The sequence below is a fragment of the Grammomys surdaster genome, unplaced genomic scaffold, assembly GCF_004785775.1.
Source record: "Grammomys surdaster isolate TR1022 unplaced genomic scaffold, NIH_TR_1.0 184, whole genome shotgun sequence".
In the NCBI taxonomy this organism is placed as follows: Eukaryota; Metazoa; Chordata; class Mammalia; order Rodentia; family Muridae; genus Grammomys; species Grammomys surdaster.
The window spans coordinates 462,292-482,965 of NW_021604629.1; the positions used below are offsets into that span (position 1 = coordinate 462,292).

Below are 20,674 nucleotides of genomic sequence, written 5' to 3' on the forward strand. Positions count from 1 at the left end.
AGGTTGAACTCAAGTTCTTTTTTATTTGTGAATGAACTTAATTTTAGATCTATTTCTCTTATGTGTGTCAGTGTTTTGTCTGTATATATGTATTGCACTACATGCATGCCTGGTACCCAAAGAAGTCAGAAGCGGGTGTGGTATCCCATGCAGCTGGAGAAGGTTGCTATAGAAGGTTGTTAGCTGCCATGTGGGTGTTAGGAATCAAACCCAGATCCTTTGCAAGGACAGCCAATGCTCTTAACCGCCGAGCTACAGCTTCAGACCTCTGAACTCAGGTTCTGGTATGTCCAAGGCAAGCATTTTACTGACTGAATTGCTTTGGAAATTGGAATAAGGGGCATCCTGCATATTTAGATTCTCAGAGAATGAGATTATCCTTCTGCCTTTGAAGTACAGATCTCTCTCTCTCTCTCTCCATAATGCCCTCTCAGTCCCACTCCCTCTACCTCTGACAGTCTCTCCTGGTTAGGAAGAGCCAAACATGTAATACTAATCTCTCCCAGATTTCGTGTCCTAGGAAACGTGTTAAGCAGAGTATGATCCATTGCTAAGTAGCCAATTCCATGTATCTTAAATTTGAATTAAAATATGCTTCATAGGTTAGTTCTTCAGACAGAATTTTGCTGTGATGAATTTATAGCCAGAACTGACAACATGAAGGCAACCTGTTCTGCAGAATCTGCTTAGAATGTATTTACCAGGACTTGGCCCAGTTGGTTGTAGACACAGGATTGTTGCTCTATCTGAATCAAGTCCTGAATAGAGCACTTAGTGGCTGTCTCTGAGAAGGAATCTCATGTATCCCACGATGGCCTCTAGCTTGCCACGTAGCCAAGGATGATCTTAAATTTATGAGCTTCTTAACCTCTACCTCCTGAGTGTTAGGATGACAGGCATGCACCACCATACCCAGCTTTAGGTTGTGTGAGGATTGAATCCAGTGCTTTATGCTTGTTAAGCAAGCACTCTAGCAACAGAACCACATCCCAAGGCCACACTCAGTGGCTATCAAGGGTGCACTTTTATTACATAAACAGTACCACTAACTAAAGAGCACCTAAAATGATCTATACTATGACCTGTTAGTTGTACTAACCGGTCCTTAGCTAGAATGGTTTAAAGTGACTGAAGTATGGACCTCTGGATCCAACCTGAAAAGAAAGATGATTAGTAGAGAGAGATGGATCTGGTACCAACCTCCCCTTCTGGTTTCTGTCTAAGGCAGGGTACTTGCTGCTCTGTGCCATTCCCTCCCCCACACAAAGACCAGCAGAGCAAGCTTAAAACTCTGTTCTAGCTCCACAGTGGCTTGGCATCTGAATGAGGGAATGGCCTGACTACTAATGGATAGCCAGTTTCATCACTTAAAAGCACCTCCTACCTTTCTGACCTCCCCTAAGAAATTAGATACAAAAAAACCTTTAATACTGTGGATTTCTCTGGAAGAAATTGTAATCTGCACAACTGCCTTCAGATGGCACAGACTTTGTACATTTGGAAGTTTCAGTACCTGGAATATGTCTTCTTGGTGTGGACTGTCTTGAGTATGACAATTACAAGTGGCAGTCTATGACAGCAATCCTGAGGTACTATATGGGTGATTAGTGATCAGGAGGCTATTTTAGGATGAATAGGAGTGTTCAGCATGACAGCATCTGAGCTATAAATAGAATTTCAAACATATTTTGGGTCTGTAAACCCCATTTTCCCATGATTATTTCATAAAGTCTCAAGGAAGGAAAGGAAATGCACATATATACTCTACTTCTAGTATTCTCTAGTTCCTCAGAGACAACTCCACTGATCCTGTCAGGAGACACAGTTTTAATTCAGGTTATTGGCTGGCTATTTAGCTTAGAGACTGTGTACTCTGAGTTAAAAACAACAAAAAGTAACCTTTGGTACAGCCTTATTCTGAGCTGTTGGTGCTAACCGATTATGCCAGCTACTAGGACTAGTAGAGGCTCAAGCAAGAGAATCACAAGTTCAGGGCTTGAATGGACTACAGACTGAGTTTAAGGACATCCTGGGAAATTTCGAGATAGCTTATCTCAAAGTGAAAAGTAAAGAGAGAGCTGGGATGTTAGAATTCAGTGAGTGGAACATTTTGTAGTCTGTGGGAGGCCCTGTGTTCACCCCCTAGCACCACATGAAAAAGCAGTTAAACAAATATCCAGCCTTTTGTGTAATGATCGCTTCTTTCTCCTAATGAGGACCTCCTCAGATGAGGCAGGATTTAGAAAGAACATTAGGGAAACTTCTAACTCGAAGCTTATGGGTGAAGACTTGACTCCATTAACAAAGTCTGATTTGCTTTTATTAGTATCTAACCTTCCTTAACCTTCCTTAATTTATTATCTCTATTATGGTAGCTCATCTTTAAATATTTTTGTCAACAATATTTATTTCATCAGTGAAGCCTCATGGGCCTGAAGAGATAGGCCAACAATTAGGAGCACTTGTTGCTCTTTTGGAGGTCTAGATATTGGTTCCCAGCACCCAGATTGGGTGACTCACAGCAGCCTGTAACTCTAGCTCATAGGGTATGACACCCTCTCCTTCTAGGTTTGGTGGACACTCTTACACACACACACACAAATAAATAAATAAATAAATAAACACACACACAAATAAATAAATAAATAAATAAATAAACACACACACACACACAAATAGAAAGAAACCCCCTAGTTGTTGACTACCTATGAGGAACAGCAGAAAACGGAGTCTCAGTGCAACATAGGCAACTAGTTACAACCAACACAATCCATTGCAAGCAGACATACCCCAGTCCCATAAGTCTTTACAATAGTAAAACCTATATTCTTATCATGAAACAATTTATCTGAACCAGTAAAAATACGTGTCTTGATAAAACTGTAAGCCAGTGGTAGAAATTTTCATGTAATTTAGAGAAAGATGTGTTTAGTTTGTTTGGTTTTTAAGGCTGGGTCTCATTCTGCTGCTTAGGCTGGCTTTGAACTCTTTATCTTTCTATATCTGCCTCCCACGTGCTAGAATTACAGGCACTAGCCACCACATCTAGCTTGAGAAAGATGCACTCTTTCTAACACAAGACATAGCCTACTATTTCAGTTTGAGGATATTACCTAAAGGTGAATAATTGTCTTCTTTAAAGGAGCTTGTTCATGCAAATCTTTGCATCCTACCAGCCACAAAGAGGCCTTAATGCACATTAGATCATTCAGAAAAACCTTTAAAGCTCTTGGGTCACACGTTTGTAAGTTCCTTGTCTGATACCAGCCTCAAGCTCTTGGGAGGAGCTTTACTCCCATTACCCACATGATGAGCATTCTGAGTTTAGGCCAAAGAAAGGAGCCACCGACATAAGCTCTTCTCAAAGTACAACAGTGCACCAACATTCCAGACACAAGGTTCTGAAAGACAGGCGGCTAACGAGGTTATAACTGCTGTGTCTTCCTCTTCATTTAAGGCATAACTCAATCCGAAGACAACTCAACCTGTCGAACCCGGACTTTAATATCCAGCAGCTTCAGAGGCAGGAGCAGTTGACTGGGATTGGTAGGATTAAACCAGAGTTGTATAAACAGAGGTCATTGGACAATGAGGAAGGGAGAAGAAGTAACAGCAAAGCCTGCGGGAAACTGAACTTCATTTTAAAATATGACTGTGACTTGGAACAGCTCATCGTGAAGATCCACAAAGCCGTCAATCTGCCCGCCAAGGACTTCTCTGGGACTTCAGATCCTTACGTCAAGATCTACTTGCTTCCTGACCGGAAAACAAAACACCAGACTAAAGTTCACAGGAAGACCCTGAACCCTGTATTTGATGAGGTGTTTTTATTTCCTGTTCCCTACAATGACCTCGAAGCGCGGAAGCTTCACTTCTCTGTGTATGACTTTGACAGGTTCTCTCGCCATGACTTGATTGGTCAAGTGGTGGTGGACCACTTCTTCGACTTGGCTGACTTCCCCAGGGAGTGCATCCTTTGGAAGGATATCGAGTATGTCACCAACGTGAGTCTAGCATTCCTTCATTGGTGGGTGGGGGGGGGTTGCTTCTTCATTTCCACTGAAACAGACTGCTTATACGTGTTATTTGGGAACAAACTATAAAATTCACACTGATATTCTTCTGTTTGTTAGAAGCTCTCTGTATCTTTGGAGGGATGGGTTTTTGACAGCATTAACTTTGATATATACAAGAATAATTTGCTGAAACTATTATATGGAATCCCTTTCTCATTTTTCTTCTATTATAGCTGTTTTCTATTAGTCCTCACAACATTTTCTTGAGAGTTCTTTCAGGTTTGTACTAACTGGGTCATGGCATCCTGTTCACTGTTTTCTACAGCTGAAAGTCCATTGCCTGATCAACAACATCAAGTACTTGCCTGGGTTCTTCTATTGACTCAAAAGTGCTTCCAGGATCAGATCCTCATTTTAACCCTGAGCTTGGGAGTGGTTGAGGAGAGTTAGCATGGGAATTCCAAATGTAAAAGACATAAATTAAAATTGTAAGGAAGTCAGTCTGAAAAGATGGCAGAACTGATCTAGAGAAGATCAAATCTCATGTCAGACTTGGGAGAAGAGGGAGAGATCTGCTATAGCCACGTTCACATGTTTACAAACAGCAGATCCCGCGGGATGTTTGTACTCTGATTTACAACCTCATTACTCCCTACTTAAGCTCCAGACTGAGGAAAATTGGACTTTCTTGGGGGAGGGGAACTGATACTTTCAAGCTGGATATTTCTTTCTCTTGATCAGATTCCCTGAGGTGACTCTTGGTGTGTTTTCTCAATGCCAGCATTGCCTTCTTCATCTTGGCATCCAAAGGGACCAAGTGTCACTATCTTAATCCAACTCAGGCACTGATCCAACTTGGAATTGAGCCTTGAGTGAACCAAAGACTGTCTCTACTCAAGAAGAGGACCCCTAGATTTCTGTTCAAGAAGAGGACACCCAGATCTCTAGCCATAACCAAATACCCTATAGTCATGGTGCTCTTCAGCTTCCGACACATTAATGACCTAGGGACTTCCTCACCCATTAGTCAGTCTCTCTGCATAACCTAAGTCCTTGTCCCAGCTTTGTCATGCTGTATAGGTAGGGTAGGTCGTGGTGGCTTCCATCTTCACATCTGGAAGGAAGAGAAGGTATAGAGAATAACAGTTGGTAAAACTGAAGTGATTTGTGATACTGGGGGAAGGAACAGACTTCTTCATCTTGAAAAGCTCTAACATTTGAAAACCCAAAAAATGGATACTGGGGAGAGCAACAATTATCTTTATATTCTAGATGCCAAAATGAGGAGGTGACTGAGGAGGCTTAAAGAAACAAGGTAGACAGGCTGCTCATAGTAATCTATAAGTGTCCTCAAATTAGCTCCCCCAGCCCCATGTGGGGCATTTAGCAGATCTCTGTGAGTGTAGAAGCTCCAGCCATGATGCTGAGCTCTGACTAGGTCTGGTCCCAGGGTCAGGTAGGGAAGCATTGTTCACACCATCCAGCCAGACTCTAATGTTCTGGCAAGCAGAGTCATAAACTAGATGGAGAACTTCCAGGAAGGTCAGTGGGGATCCTTCTGGAGTTGCCATCTAGGGGTTTTATGGATAGAGCAACATCATATGCACAGAGGCTGGCCACAGTCCAGAAGAGGCAGGTCCCTGGTGGAAAGGTCTCCTCACAAAGGTTCCTGTGGGGCAGGAAAAGAGTGGCAGTCTACAGAGACCTTCAGCTCTGAGGTAAGTCTGCCAGAACTAAGAGTTTCTGGATCGTTGTTTGGAATTCCTGGATTGCAGAGGAGTTAAGAAGAATGTGCAACTCATCAAGCATTTACGCAGGCTTTCGGTTAGCCTCAGGAGAGGGGAGGTGCTATGAGTGGAATTACAGACACTTTGGTAATCTGTCTCATAATTTTTAATTTGTTCAGAAACTGAGCACAGAGGTCTAAGATTTGCTAAGGTTCTGCTTTTATATGCAGAAGCATGAAATACCACGTGTATAATACATACCAGAGGAACAATGAACGGGTCGGTAAATGAGCAGATGTGAACCCACCAGCTGAAGAAGACAGCACTCTAGTACTTTCAGCCTTGGTGATTTGCTCTCATCATCCCTTTCGCTACCCTGAGCATACTCACTTTGTGACAGTGTATTGAATTTTGTTCTGGTGTCCATGGCCCCCCTTTGAGTTCCCATTCCACACTTAAAATTAATTATAAATGTAACAGTGGACAAGCTTTGCTTGTTTCCATTGTGTACAAACATCCTGTTGTTCAACATATGACAAGTTATCCTTCTCTCTGGAAGGATTTTATCCATTGATTTTTATTTTATGGGTAAATGTGTTTCGTTTGCATGTGTTTGTGTCTGGTACCTATGGAGGGCAGAAGAGGGTGTCAGATATCCTGGAACTGGAGTTAACAGGTAGTTGAGGGCCACCATATGGATGCTGGGGACTGAACCACGGAGTCATCATTCCAGCCTGTTACCTTTGTTACATTGAAGACATTCATGTTACTAATTTGTTTGTGATTCTGAAGAGCATAACAGAGAATACTTTCATGTCCACCCATAGATTAACAAGTACCACAGTCTTTGATACAGGTGTTCAACATTTCCAAGTGGTTATAAGGCCATTTCCACAGTGGCGTCTTAGCAGATCCCCTGCTGGTGAGATGTGACTATCCCAAGTTCTGGACCGAGTTTCTCACCAGTTCTAGATCCTCTAATGCTGGTTTGTGTGTATGTGTGTCCATGTAAAATATCCATAAGACTGCTTTCTTCTTGGCTGCCAAGGTGGCCATCTTTTATGTATTTATCATTCTACCTTCCTTTCTTACATGCAATGCTGTCAGCATATTCTGCTGTTTTTCCCCATATTGATCTAGGTTCTTTTTACAGTCTTTATGCAAGTCTATGTTATATGTGTTATAATTGGCTGTCAGCTTATGGTAGTGTGTGTATTAACTCTGTGGTAACTTATTATTATAATGTTTTATTTATTTGTGTGTGGAGGGGTGAATGGGTATAGACATGGGCCAAGTGTAGAAGTCTGAGGACCACTTTAGGGAGTTGATTTTAACTTTCCACCTTATTATCTTTTGTTTTTGCTGTTGTGTTTCATATTCTAAGCTAGCCTGCCCTTGAGCTATTGGGTAATTCTGTTACCTGGTTCCCACCTCACCACAGGAGTCTGATGCATGCCACCATCCACCTTCTGGGGTGAAACTCAGGTCTTCAGGCTTGTGTAGTTCATCCCTTTACCCCACTGAGCTACCTGTCTAGGCTTAATGGTGACTTTTGATAGTTCTTACGCCTATTCTCATAAAATATATAACTGTTTCCATTGTAAAGTAGCATGATGTGTCTTAATTAAGAAATCTAAGTATGTTATGAATGTATTTCTCCTTTGTTTTCTATTGAAAATCTTAAAGTTTATGTGTTTGCAATAGGGTCTCATTATGTAGCCCTGGCTGACCTTGAACTCACTATTTAGAGTAGATCAGGATAGCTTCAAAGTTATGATACTCCTGCTTCTGCCTCCTGAGTACCTCCTGATTTCAAGAGGATGCTGCCGTGCCAGGCAAAGATTTTAAAGTTTTGACCTATACATATTGGTTTTTGAGACAGGGTTTCTCTGTTTAGCCCTGGCTGTCCTGGAATTTGCTCTGTAGACTAGTCTAGCCTCAAACTCAGAGATCCTCCTGACTCTGACTTTAGAGTGCTGGGATTAAAGACATGTGCCACTACTGCCTGCCAAGTTTTGACATCTTTATTTTTTGAAATTAAAATATGTTTACATCATTTTCTCCTTTCTTCCCCACTAACTCTTCTGTGTACATATCCTATCCCCAATTCTCTCAAAGTTATAGCCTCCAGCCTACTTTTTAAATTGTTATTATACATAAACACACACACACATATACATATGCATATGCATATGTGTATATAGTTATATATACTCACATGTATACATGTATGTATACACATACATATGTACTCATATATGTATGCATCACATATACATATGTAAAATGGAATGTAAAATATAAACTTTGTTTCCCTAGAATTGATATTTTTTTCATCATGTAACATCTTAAATGGGTCGCTTTGACTCCCATTACAAGAGGCCATGGGCTGATTGGCTTAGCAGATGTTGATTTCTCACAACTCTCAAGCCCAGGGTTCGCAAAGGTCACTTCTGATGGGGCTCCCTCCCTGCCTTCGCTGTGTTTTCACAAGGTGAAGAGCTCTAACCTTATAAAAAGGACACTACTTCCACCATGGGCCCCACTCTCACGACCTCATCTCGGTCCAGCCACAGGTCAAACGATCACCCAGTCTGCCATTGCATTTGAGGATTAGACTCTAGTTCACGTTATGCACATTTATTTTTTAGTTAGATAAGGGATTGTCTGGAACATTTTTCCAGTAATACGCAGTGGGCGCATGCCCTGACATCTGGATTTCCATATAGGAATAATCTGCTTCTGGATTCCTTTTCCATCCACACCTCTACTTGACTACATCTTCAAATTGCAGGGCTTGCCAGTTGCTCTAACTTCAGAATCTAGAAAAGCAAGCCTTGTCTTCTTTTAGTTTAGTTTTAGCTGATAACTTGATTTTTTCGCATATCTTTTAGAGCTCCATTGTCAAACAAAAATTATTTTTTTCAGGATCTTAAACTATCAATATTTTATAATAAAATAAAGGATTTTTTTAAGTTATATTTTTCCCTTTTATTTTCAATTTGTCTTAACCACATGCTGATATAATTCTATAGTCTGCCCAGGGATTCTGAATCCTAAATTCAACTGAAAATATTTTTTAAATGCATTTGTACAATGCTGACATTGCATTATGTGTTATGTCCTAGAAGTGTTGGATAGAGCATTGGCCTAGCATGAGCAAAGGTTCGTTCCTGGCTGGGTGGGAGTGTATGAAGTCTGTGCAACAGTTTAAGGAAAGTTTACACCTTTCTCCTCATAGTGTTCTTTCCATGTATATAGTCTTTATTTAAAGTCTTGTCTTCAGGCAAGACTGTGGTTGTTTTACATAAAGATCTTGCCAGACTTTTGTTAGATTTCCTTAGTTATCCATTTTTGTTACCTCAAACGGTAACTTCTAAAATAGCATTCTGACTATTACAGGTATATAACTGAAATTTTGTATTTCTTGTAAAATCCTTAATTCTTACAGGTGCTTCCACATTTTCTTTGTAAGGTATCAGGCATGCATGAATTATGATGACTTTGTTGCTTTCTGTTCTGTGCCCCTTTGTTTAGTAGTTTTGATTTTGTTGTTGACTAATATACAAACTAGGATACACAGGCGGATGTGAAACAGTAAGTACGGGATAAGTACAGGATAAATACAGGCATCTTTGACTTGTTCCATATTTTAGGTAGACTGTCTTTACCCTCCTATATAGTTTTTCCTAGAGGTATTTTGTGGGCACCGTCATCATATTCAGGTTGCATCCCTTTGCAAAGTATGGTGTCTCACACCATCAATTCCAGTGCCCAAGAAACTGAAGCAAGAGAATCACAACTTGGGGCTGTCTCAAATAAGAAGACTGTCTCAAACCCTGTCTCAAATAAGAAGACTCTATGGCTAGTGGACTGACCTCAGAACTGTTAGGAATGGTTGTCCCTCTCTCAAATGATGTAGAAAGGTTCCTTTAATCTACTCTTATGGTCAATAATGTTGATCAGCTTTCTAATCTTTATTCAGTCTTATGTTTCTAGACTAATCCACCCTTGCTGTGATGCATTGCCTTTTCTGACCGCTGCTGATTTCAGTTTGCTGGTGTGTTCTGCACTGATGTGTATGAATGGTACATGGAGTGCTGCTTGTGTGCTGTTCTTGTTTGCTCTGAAAGCAAGGGAGTTTGTACTTCATCGCTTCTGTTGCAGGACTATTTTGGATCTTCTATTCATTCCTGCCCTGTGCCCCCCAGAGGTCCTGAAGTTTATTTGTCTCTCTCCTTGATGTAGATTCCCTTAGTGTCCAACTTCTCCTGAGGTCCTCACAACAAAGAAGTCAGGAGCATGAAACTGGGCTGTCTGTTTCTTGGAATGTCCATAGATATTGAAGCTAAACCCACAGCTCCCAAATGTGTCTTTGTTTTGAGATTGTTTGTTTTGAAGGTTATTTTTCTGGGAATAAAAATGTAGGTGAATAAAATTATCTGTTTACTTTGATTTTGGTAATGTGAAGCTATAACTCCATTGTTTCCTTCCTTTTAAAGTCAATATTTATTCTTCCATTTATTACTTTGTATGACAGTTTTCCTTTTCATATTGACCTCTAGAGCTTCCTTTCCTCCTAAGTGTTCTATACTTTAATTATGATGTTGCTAATTAGGCATTTCTTTTTGCTTATCCTTGTCCGACTATAGTCCGGAATCTGAGCATCTTTTCTTAAATCAGTTCTGGAAAATTCTTAGGTATGTATTTTTTCCATTATTTAATATTTTCATATTAGCCTAATTTATTTGATCATCCCTTTCCCCCTCAATATTCTTTCCATTTCTTTTATACATATATATGGATATATATCACACACATATACATAATGGTGATATATATGTATACATATATACATACACACACACACACACACACATATATGTATATAATCATCATTCCATATGTAGTTGCTTTTATATTCTGTTTCTCCCTTGGCATTGACTAACAACTCAATGGATCTTATTCCCTATTTTATTTGTGAGTATAGGTTTATCTCGCTTGAAACTTTATAGAAATTTCAATGTGTGCATTTAAAATACATTCCTCCAACCATGATTCAAAATTGTGTCCATAAGATGCCTAGATGTATTGCCAACATGGAACAATTTAAACTGAATTCTGAGAGTTTGGGGTTGTTGGTGTTTTGTATTAAAGAGGTTTTTTTTTTCTCCTTTTTCTAAGGCAAGTACAAGACAGGATGGAGTCTACTACCCACTTGTTTCACCTACCTTTTAAGAATGTGACCTTCAGGCTTTGGGAATCTAGCTTTAGGCAGGACTGTCTCACAGTCCAGTGGATACCAGGAGAATTCATTCCCTTCCTTCAGCCCCAGCTCCAGAGCTTACTCACCTCTGTGGATTCATGGTTATCTTCCTGTCACTGAAAAATTCTATTTCTGCCTCATTAGCTCTGCTGTGCACTTAGAAGGATTTTACAGCCAAGTGTTCTTACCTGAAGGAGTTTCTGTGAATACTTGCTTTAATGTGGGAAACCGCTGTACTGCTTGAAGCTTGTTCAAAATTTTTTTGTTTTTCATTTTTTTAACTTAAACTAACTGAATAGATAACACAATACGTTATTATGTTTGCTTTTTCATCTAATTAAACTCTACAAGTCCCACAGTCTAAATTCTTCATTTGGCAGATGGACCTTAAATGGAATTCCCATTAAGAGGTTCAGCTAGGGATTCACAGCTGGATAGCAGCTGGGTGTGAATCAGGGTTGCTTTGCGGTAGTCACTCTGTCTAGTTCACATCTCGGAATATGCTGCCTTGCCTGTCTGTTCCCTTTGCCTGCCAGCTCCTACCAAGCAATTAGACCCCATTTTAAAGGTCAACTCTCTGAGTCCGGGATTGGGGAAAGTCTTTCTGATCTTTGCTTTCCACATCATTCTGCACTTCTACCATTACATCTGCCATCTTCTTCTGTGCATTTATTCACCGGTATTTCTTCCCTGATTGACTACGCTGTTAAGTGCAAAAGCCAAGTTCACCTTGTTCCTGATGGTACTCCACCTCCAAGATGGTGTCTTAAAGTAAGATATTTAAGTTTACTTTTATGGTAGGATCTCACTGTGTAGATCAGGCTAGCCCAGCATTGGCAATCCCCCTGCCTCAGCCTCCTGAGTATTGGGATTAAAGGTGTATGACACATGATAATCCAAGACCATCCTTTATCTTATTAAGATAGTGAATAAAATGAAGTTCCTTGTGAAGGACTCATTTGATGAGGCTCTAGGGATACTGGACTTGAGGATGTTACGCAGTGGGTGAACTCATGAACTAATTAATCCCTGTTAAGTTTTTTTTTTAAATTCCTCAGGAGAGATTGTGAACTTAATAAATATTCACATTAAAATAGAACTTAATCTTCATGCTTTTCTGGGGAGGAATAAAATTGAAATTATTGAGTACAAAAATGATAAGTTTTGCTTTTATCCACAGAAACCAGATCAGTAATAATAAAATGGACCTTAGTGGGGGCTTTTCTCAGTGGAGAGAGAGAGAGAGAGTTCCTTGGCATTTCAGAAAGCCTGAGTTTGGTGCTGAGCAGGAACACTGATGGCCAGGCTCATGCCCTTGACATTTACTTCTGGCTCCCTGGTAAATCGGCCTAAAGTACTCCAGAAATCCCTTTCTTGGTGGTCTGCTTCTTGGCTGGTGGCTCAGAGGCTTTCTGTGGTCATCTCAGTCTCTTCCTGGAAGAGGATGTCACAGTTCTCACCTGTTGACAGTAGAAGGTAGGAGATCCCCTTTCTACCAATATGAATAGATGGCAGTTCAGAAAGGGACATGGCACAACATAGGCCTTTACGTTGTTTTAATACTTTAAAGCACATGTTTTCATTACATTTTACTTACTCAGCCATTCCCAGCAATTTATAGTGGCCCGTTTTGGAATTTCCATATATTTTCTATGAGCATCAGACCTTTTCCAGATCTGATAGAGGTGGGTATGTGGTTCTGCCCAGACAGGACAGGATGTAAGGGATAATCAGTGTGTGTTTAGCACGGTTGAATGCAGGTGAGGCAGGCACACTCTGTAACCAGAGTGCACTAGTTTGAACATATACCATTCTATTGTTCTGCAAGTTTCAAGCCATGATTGTACAATTTTACAATGGTGTCATATCTAAAGATATGCTGGCAGATAGTGTCACCAGGCTGGGGGGCCAGGCCCAGGGGAGAAAGGAGAACAGCTGACATGTAGCATTTGCTGCTTCATGTGTTGTGATTACTTGCTGTGAGCTTGATTTTAGGTTGCCAGTGTGAACGTCATTGAAGGCAAAGCTGGGAGAAGAAGCTGACAGTTGGCTTTTCTAGCTGGATCCAGCTGATAATACCACTTAGAATATCACTACATGTGGGACTAAACATATTAAGGACTACTTGGTTCACTGGCTCTGAGGACTGGAACATCCTGTCGATAGCCCTGGTTTGCAATTGCTGCCTGGGAAGCCAAGTTTCATCTAAGTGGCTGTCGGGAGGGAATCTGGCCATTGCTGGGGTCTGCTGAGCTGTCTTTGTGAGGATCCACTGACTCTCAACGTGCATTTTTTTTTCTATTCATTACCCATCATATGCATAATTACCCTGTTGTCTGGACTACTTAGATTGATAAATGGCAGAAAGAGCAGCAGGACGGAACACTTGAAACAAAGGGGGCAAAGCTCCAGGCCTCTTACAGTCAGAGCTCCGGGAGCTTTCATCATAGCATGATTGTTAGGGCAAAACAAAGCATGTAACTTTTTAGACCGGTGCTTCTCAACCTGTGAGTTGTGACCCCTTTGGGCTTGAACAACCCTTTCACAGGGGTCATTCGATTATGATTATGATTCATTACGATTCAATTACGATTCATAGCAGCAGCAAAATTAAAGTTATGATGTAGCAATGAAATAATTTTATGGTCAGTGGTCCACTGTTGTAGCTGGAGTCTGTAATGCAGGCAGCAGTGTGCATGATGCATGCATATGCTTTTAAAATAAAAACAAACACTAGTCAGTTCAGAACTTAGCAGAATGAAGAGGACGTTAACTCCCTTTTCACAGCATTCTGTACGTTCCTTGACTGTCCCTCAGATCTTTGCTGGAGGTAATCAATATACTGAAATTCAGATTTGCAATTCTTTTGTCTTAAAAAAATTATTTATCATATAACAACAGATTGGCCAGCTTTACCTATTTTTTTAAATTTATATCAGTGAAATAACATTTGCTGTATTATTCTCTAAATTATTTTAAACATTCTATTATACTACAATAATTGACATTTGGGTATGTAACCATAGTCCTTTAAACTTGATTGAATTTATCTGTTGTTTAAGGGTTGTGTTTCTCCTATGAGACAGGGTCTCTTGTCTCACACTGTCTTTGATCTGGCTGTGAAACTGATGAGACATTGAGCACAGGCTGTCTGTCTCAGCCCCACCACACCTCCAGCCACACACCCCCTGTTGGGCTTGCAAGCATGAGCATGTATGGATTGGGATCATTTTGTTAGTTTGAGTGTGTGTGTGTGTGTGTGTGTGTGTATGTGTGTGTGCGCGCGCGCAGGTGCATGCATATGTATGATGGGGAACAAAGGTTCATATCTGACGACTTCTACTATCGTCTGCATTATCTTTTCTAAGAGAGGACCCAGGGTTTCTCTGTGAACTAAGCGCTCACTGACTGGGTTTTTTGGACACTGAGCTCCCAGATCTGCCAGTTCCTGCTGTTCCAGAGTTGTTAGGATCACATGTGTGAGCACTCTCAGCTTTTACATGGGTGCTGACTCAGGTCCTGATGCTTACATAGAGGACACTATACCCCAGAAACACCTCCCAGCCCCCATCTTGTTAGTCCTTCCCTTCCTGATTCTTTTGATGGCTCCTGTTACCCTGTCCTAATTACTTGTGTTATTGTATTTTCTAGGACCAGTTTCTAATCTTAAAAGAAATGCTTTGAAGTATTTCACTGTTAGGTGACACATTGAATTTAGACTGTTTGAAAACCTGAATGGATGTTGAATTTCATTATATGATTTTTCTGCATCTATTGCATTAAGCCTACAAATTGCATCTTTTATCTTTTAATGTGTTAAAAGACCGTTCTCTAGTTTTGTTGAATTTTTTTCATGATTTATTGTTCTGCATAAATAGATACACATGAATGTGTGTACAAATGTGTTTTTCTGTTCATTGGTTTTACAAAGTTCAGATTTGGCAACTAGACTCACGAATGAAACCAGCCTGTGATTTTATTTTCTTGATCTCTGTTCAACTAGTTGTCTAATCTGGTTTTATATGTGATCCTTTAGAATGAGCCGTAAAGCCAGGCATTGTTGCATATCCGTGTGATTCCCACTGCTAGGGAAGCTGAGGCAGTGCAAGTCAGCCTGGGCCACATAGAGCATGTCTTCAACAACAAGTTAGGGATCCTCACATCTTTTACTCTTCTCTGGAGAATTTTGTATAATATTAAATCATGTTTCCCCATAGTGTGTAGTGGAATGTGGCCTGTAGTGTTCTGGATCAGATGAGGGAAGTCGTCTAGCTACATTGATGGCTAGGACGCTAAGACCATTTTCTCGTTTTTTCTGATGGCTTAGACTCGTTGGAGAATTTGTTCATCTGTTCTTCACAGTCCTGCTGAGTTTTGTGTCTGTAGTAACAGCTTTCTCCTTTCTAACACCATTCATCTTTTCCTTGATCAGACCCCTAGACCTTTGTCAGCATGTCAGGCTCTGCCGGACACCAACAATCTATTTTATTCTACTTTATTTTTGTCTTCCAATTTTTAAACCAATTTTTCCATTGTTATCTAAATATTTTTATTTAGTAACTTTCAATCTTCCACTATTAAAAATGTACATTTAGTAAGTAGGACTTAGCATTGAGAAAATGGCCAATTTCTTTCTTCTTACATATGTTTAACTTTCTGGTGCCCTTGAAATAGCCTGTTATATCAACTAAGGAGATGCATTTAAGCCTTTATATTCTCTGTGAAGTACTACTATAGCAAGAGTCCACAAATTCTGATATTTCATATTTTAATCTTTCTAATGTCCAATGTGACTTATGTGTTATTTTAAAATGTTCTGTGCTTTGGTTTCAGTGAATTATTGTAACTGTGCATGTGGTCAGAGGGCATGGTTTGAGTTACAGATGGATTACTATCTCGTGAAATTTGGTGCATGTTCTTTTACATGTTGGATTTTATAAAGGTGCTGAACATATCTAAGAAGATCAACACCTTACGTCTTTCAGAAATATTTTCCCCCTCAAGTGTATTTTGGTATTCATAGAACCAGACAATATTTTGCTTACCTCTATCTTGTATTTTTCCCTATACTTGTACATTCCTAGTACCCCTATATTTGAAAACTAAACTAAATTAAGTTGAATTAAAACAAATTCCATTCTGAACCCACTGGTACTATGTCTTTGCCTTCTCTGTTAGGGTAAATGCTCTTTAAAACAAACCCTGTGACTTAGCACAGTACGTTTTGTGTGGATGAATGAAGCAGAAAATGAAAGTTGTACCAATATACTCAATGTATCTTAAGTTGGGCTCCTTAGAAGCAGAGGCAGAGAGGGATATTGTGAGGGGCTAGGGTCTCAGTATCCAGTGGTGGCTTACGACTCTCTGGGGCTCAGGAGTACCTTGAATTTTTGATCTTTTGTTCACCTCTTGACTACTGGAATTACAGATGTATCCCACCATGCTTGGGTTTTGCAGTGCCGGAGAGTAACCCCGGATTTTGTGCATGCAAGGCAAGCACTCTACCAACTGCTCTGCTGCTCTGTATCTCCAACGCTGACAGTTACTCTTGTACTAGAGATTTTTTTTTTTTTGAGTGGCTGGCCTTTGGTGAAACCAGTAAAAATGAATGGAAATCAGAAATGTTAGAGCAGAGAACTGGGGAATGGGTGAGCTGTGTCTAGCAGAACTGGAACATGAAGCAAAAGTATCCCTCTCTAAGGTCAGGGGGGTACAGATCACCTCAAAGGGGAGAGGGTACAACTTGCCAGTCATTTTAAAGATGGTTCCCATGAGCTGAGAGGAATTCAGAAGATCAAGGCAGGATGTGCTCTGAGCAGATATAAGAAATGGCATCTGAGGAATATGAAAACCAGCCTTGTCTAGATCTAAACCAGGCACAACGGTGGCATGGGAAAGGGGCCCAGGCAGGACTTTGTCTCACATAGCCTTTGAAGTGGAGGGCAATGATGGAGATGCTGAGGAGAGAGCTTCTTACCCCTTCCCCCACCCCACCTCCCACCCGAAGCTTTTCTAGGCCAGTCGGCTTGCCTTGGGGTGAGAATCAAAATGGGAGCTGCACAGTGAGCTGGCTACTCCTGAGACAGAGCAGGAAGCAGGAGTGGGTTCTGCATTGCTTCCCTCAGGTCCACTGTCGCATGGCTGAGGAGATGGGGCGAGTGGAAAAACTTTAGATCCTCAAGGAGAACCTAATAGATTTGTCAAGGACAGCAATTTCATCCCTGAAGAAAGGTGACACTGGTCAGGTAGAATGTCCCCCTGGGATGAGCTTTAATGATCTTCTACCTTTGGAAGTGTTACTGTCCAGAACAGCAAGCCAGCTTCCTGACAGAAAGCCTCCTCCCTAGGACTGGGTTTTGCTTGCTTGGAAAATGAGTTTTGAGCCTTTGGAGAATCTAAGCAGTCTGTGGTGTTTCCAACACTGCCTTACTGTCCAGTAGCTAAGTGTGGTCTAATTCTGACAGATGGCTCTCCAGGGAAATGTTCCTTCAGATTGGATTATGCCTGCATGCCGAAATGCTCTAATTAAGGGGAGTCTAAATAAACATGGTGGGGGAGGGAGGGGGAGCTGATTCTTAGGAAGATGGTTTGGAAAGCAGCCATGTTTGCAGTCTTTATCTCCCCAGCCCCACTCTCCTGCTAGTGGGGAATCTAGGCCACTGCTCTGCTAAAGACAGGAAGCACTGGGTCAGTGGCCAGTCAGGCTTCATTTCGTGCAGAGCCCATCCTCTCCAGCACATCCCCATCTGGTTTCTTCCCTGGTTAATTGTCACAGGGTGAGACACCCAGAATACATGTTAATATTAAGATGAGCTTGACTGACTTAAAAATTCCAACTGACCTATAAATTCAGCTATGCCACACATCACTAACATTTCTCTTAGAAGCCTAGTACATTGGTTTTTAAATTATTTAACACTGAAAGATACTCTTTTAACATTTCTCCTTCCCTCTCCCCACCTTCCCTTTTTTTTCTTTTTTTTTCTTCCTCTGACTTCCCTTCATTTTTTCCCTTGTGCTATCAGTAAAACCCAGGGCCTTGCACATGCCAAACTGTACCTCAAGCCTTCTATTGTAGTTGTGTGGATGGATGGATGGATGGAAGTGGATATATATGGGTGTGTGTGTGTGTGTGTGTGTGTGTGTGTGTGTTATGGCATACATGTGGAGGTCAGAGAAAAACCGTAGTTCTCTCCTTTCTCTGTGTAGGTTCTAGGGATTGAACTAAGGTCTTCAGGCTTGGCAGCAAGCACGTCACTTTTACCTCCTATGCCATACATACCAGCAGCCATTCATTACCTTTTGAAATATTTACCAAGCTGAAACCTAAATCACTACAGGGGAAGTATATGCTGGTGTCAGATATGTACATTCCATAGCTGGCTTGAGGAAGACAATCTACCTTGCAAGTCAAGGAGTGACTTTTGGTCAGAACATTAGCTCTGGGTCTGTCTCTTAGCCTTCTCTCATTGACTGTTTAGATGGAGGCAAATTTTAGGCAGTAAGGGCATAATGGGTGCTGTTGTTTAGAAGCTTAGAAGGGACAGATCATAAATAAATTGTACAGAGTACTTACCTGTGTGGTTGGCACTGTGACAGAGATGCCAGTGAGTGTTCCAACCTCCATAGAGGACATAACATTAAAGACTAAAAGGTAGGTTAGGAGTTTGCCTAGATTAGGAGGAAGTCCAAAACAAAGAAACTGGATATGTAAAAGCCCTGCAGTAGAAACAGTGTTGTCAAGTCCAGAGACATATCATGCAGGGCGATTAAAAAGAGAACAAGGAAGAGAGAGAGACAAGAACTCAAACAGGGTCAGTAAGGAAGGAATTGTAGTGAAGAGTACATGTTTGGGTCTTGATGAGTCTTTTTTGAAGGATTTTGAGCCACCCAGTAACATATGGCTTCTTAAATCATTGCTCTCTAGCTACATGCAGAGTGGACTCTTACTCTGAGAGGCAAAGTCAGCTTGTCAAAGGCTACCGGGAGAGGGTTAACTCTCACCAGTGTGGTGGTCACAGACGGAGGAAAGAGGCAGAGTCTAGATGCATTTTAAAGCAGTCCTATTGAGGGATAATTGTCATCCAATAAAGTGCATATGTTTGAAGTATGCAATTTGACAATATTTGACATGTGTATACATTTGTGAAAACATTCCCCATAATCAAATTAATGAACATACTCTTTACCCCAAAACTCTTGTGTCCCTTTGTAACCTCCCTGCCTCCACTTCCTGACACCCATCTCCACGCCCTTAGGCAACAGGATCTGTTTTCTGTCACTCTGGATTAGATACCATTTTCTAGGATTTTATATAAGTCAGAATCATGCAAAGTTTTCGTTAGCAGTCAGAATAATTATCATGGGGTTTATCCATCCTGATGTGTGTCTCTGTAGTTCCATCCTTCCTCTGCCTGGTACAGTTTCATTGCAGGGACGTCCCCACTGCTGGCTGCTGGAGGGCCTCACCTGTGGGTAAGCACTGGTTTATTTTCCATTTGGGTTGTTACAAATAAAGTTGTCAAGAGCATCATGTTTTATGTGGACACCTTTTTTCACACACTCACCTCAGAACAAGGATGGCTGGGTTGTGTTTTAGGCCTATGGTACGTTCTCCAAAGCTATGGCTTATGCTTTGATCCTCTTGGCATTTGCTTTGGAAAGGGAAAGTCCTCATTTTCGTTAAGTCTATTTTATTAATCTCATCTTTATTTTGAGTGTGCTGTTTTAGTACTGTGCTAAAGGAATCTTTATATAACCCAAAGCCGTATACCGTGGCTTTCTGCTCTTGAAGCTGTGTATTCTTACCTCCTACATTTATGACTTTGATCCACTTGAGCTAATTTTGATACATGGATATAGTATGAGGTAGGAAATATTTTTTGTGCGTGGTGTTCAGTTGTTCCAGCAACACTTCTGAAAAGGATTATATTTTACCCACATAATTGTCTTTTATGTGCTTGAAGAAAATCAACTGATCGTATATTTCATTCTGGACTCTTTATTCTTCTGCACTGCTCTATTTATCTAACTTTATTCCACAATATTTGAATTGTAGATTTGTTAAGTCCTAAAGTCAGGCGGTCTGCATGCTCTAACTTTGCCCTACTTTCCCAGAATTGTTTTGGTTTTTCTACATTCTTTGCATCTCTGTATATATTTTATAATCAGCTTATACATACATAATCTTTTGGGGATTGTGATTAAGATTGTATCAAATATAAAATCAACTGGAAACACTGAAATTTCAAAAATGCTGAGCCTTCCCAGTCACATTCAGTACATCTTCTTCAGTTCTCCTCAGCCATGGCCCTCTGGTGGTTCACAGTTTTTCTTTCTGGTGCTTTGCCTTTCAGACTCTGGCTGTATTTGTCTCTGTAGACCCCCAAGACGATTTCTTGAGCTGGAGGAGCCATCTACCTGTATTCTTGTGCTGTACCTTAGAAACTCTTAAGTGTGAGCGCCACTGACCACTTTCACTTCCCATCTCTCACAAACCAAGTCTTTACTGTTTGATGTTGTGTTTTGGAACCAATTGTGTCATTAAGGTCCCCTTCCAAAAGATTATCTTGTGTTAAATTTGGAAAAAGTCAAAGATGGGTGATTTTCTGGCTTACAGCATGAACAACCTAAAGAAAGATGTTATGTTTAGTATCAGTCCTTAG

At 40.7% G+C, this 20,674-nt stretch overlaps 1 protein-coding gene across 1 annotated transcript in view; it reads left to right on the plus strand.

The window, feature by feature from the left end:
- The window catches only part of Syt9 (synaptotagmin 9), a 162,736-nt gene that overhangs the window by 61,207 nt on the left and 80,855 nt on the right, over positions 1-20,674 (plus strand). The window contains exon 3 of the mRNA XM_028768054.1: positions 3,458-4,004. Coding sequence (XP_028623887.1) covers positions 3,458-4,004 — 547 coding nt within the window. The remainder of the gene's footprint in view (positions 1-3,457; positions 4,005-20,674) is intronic.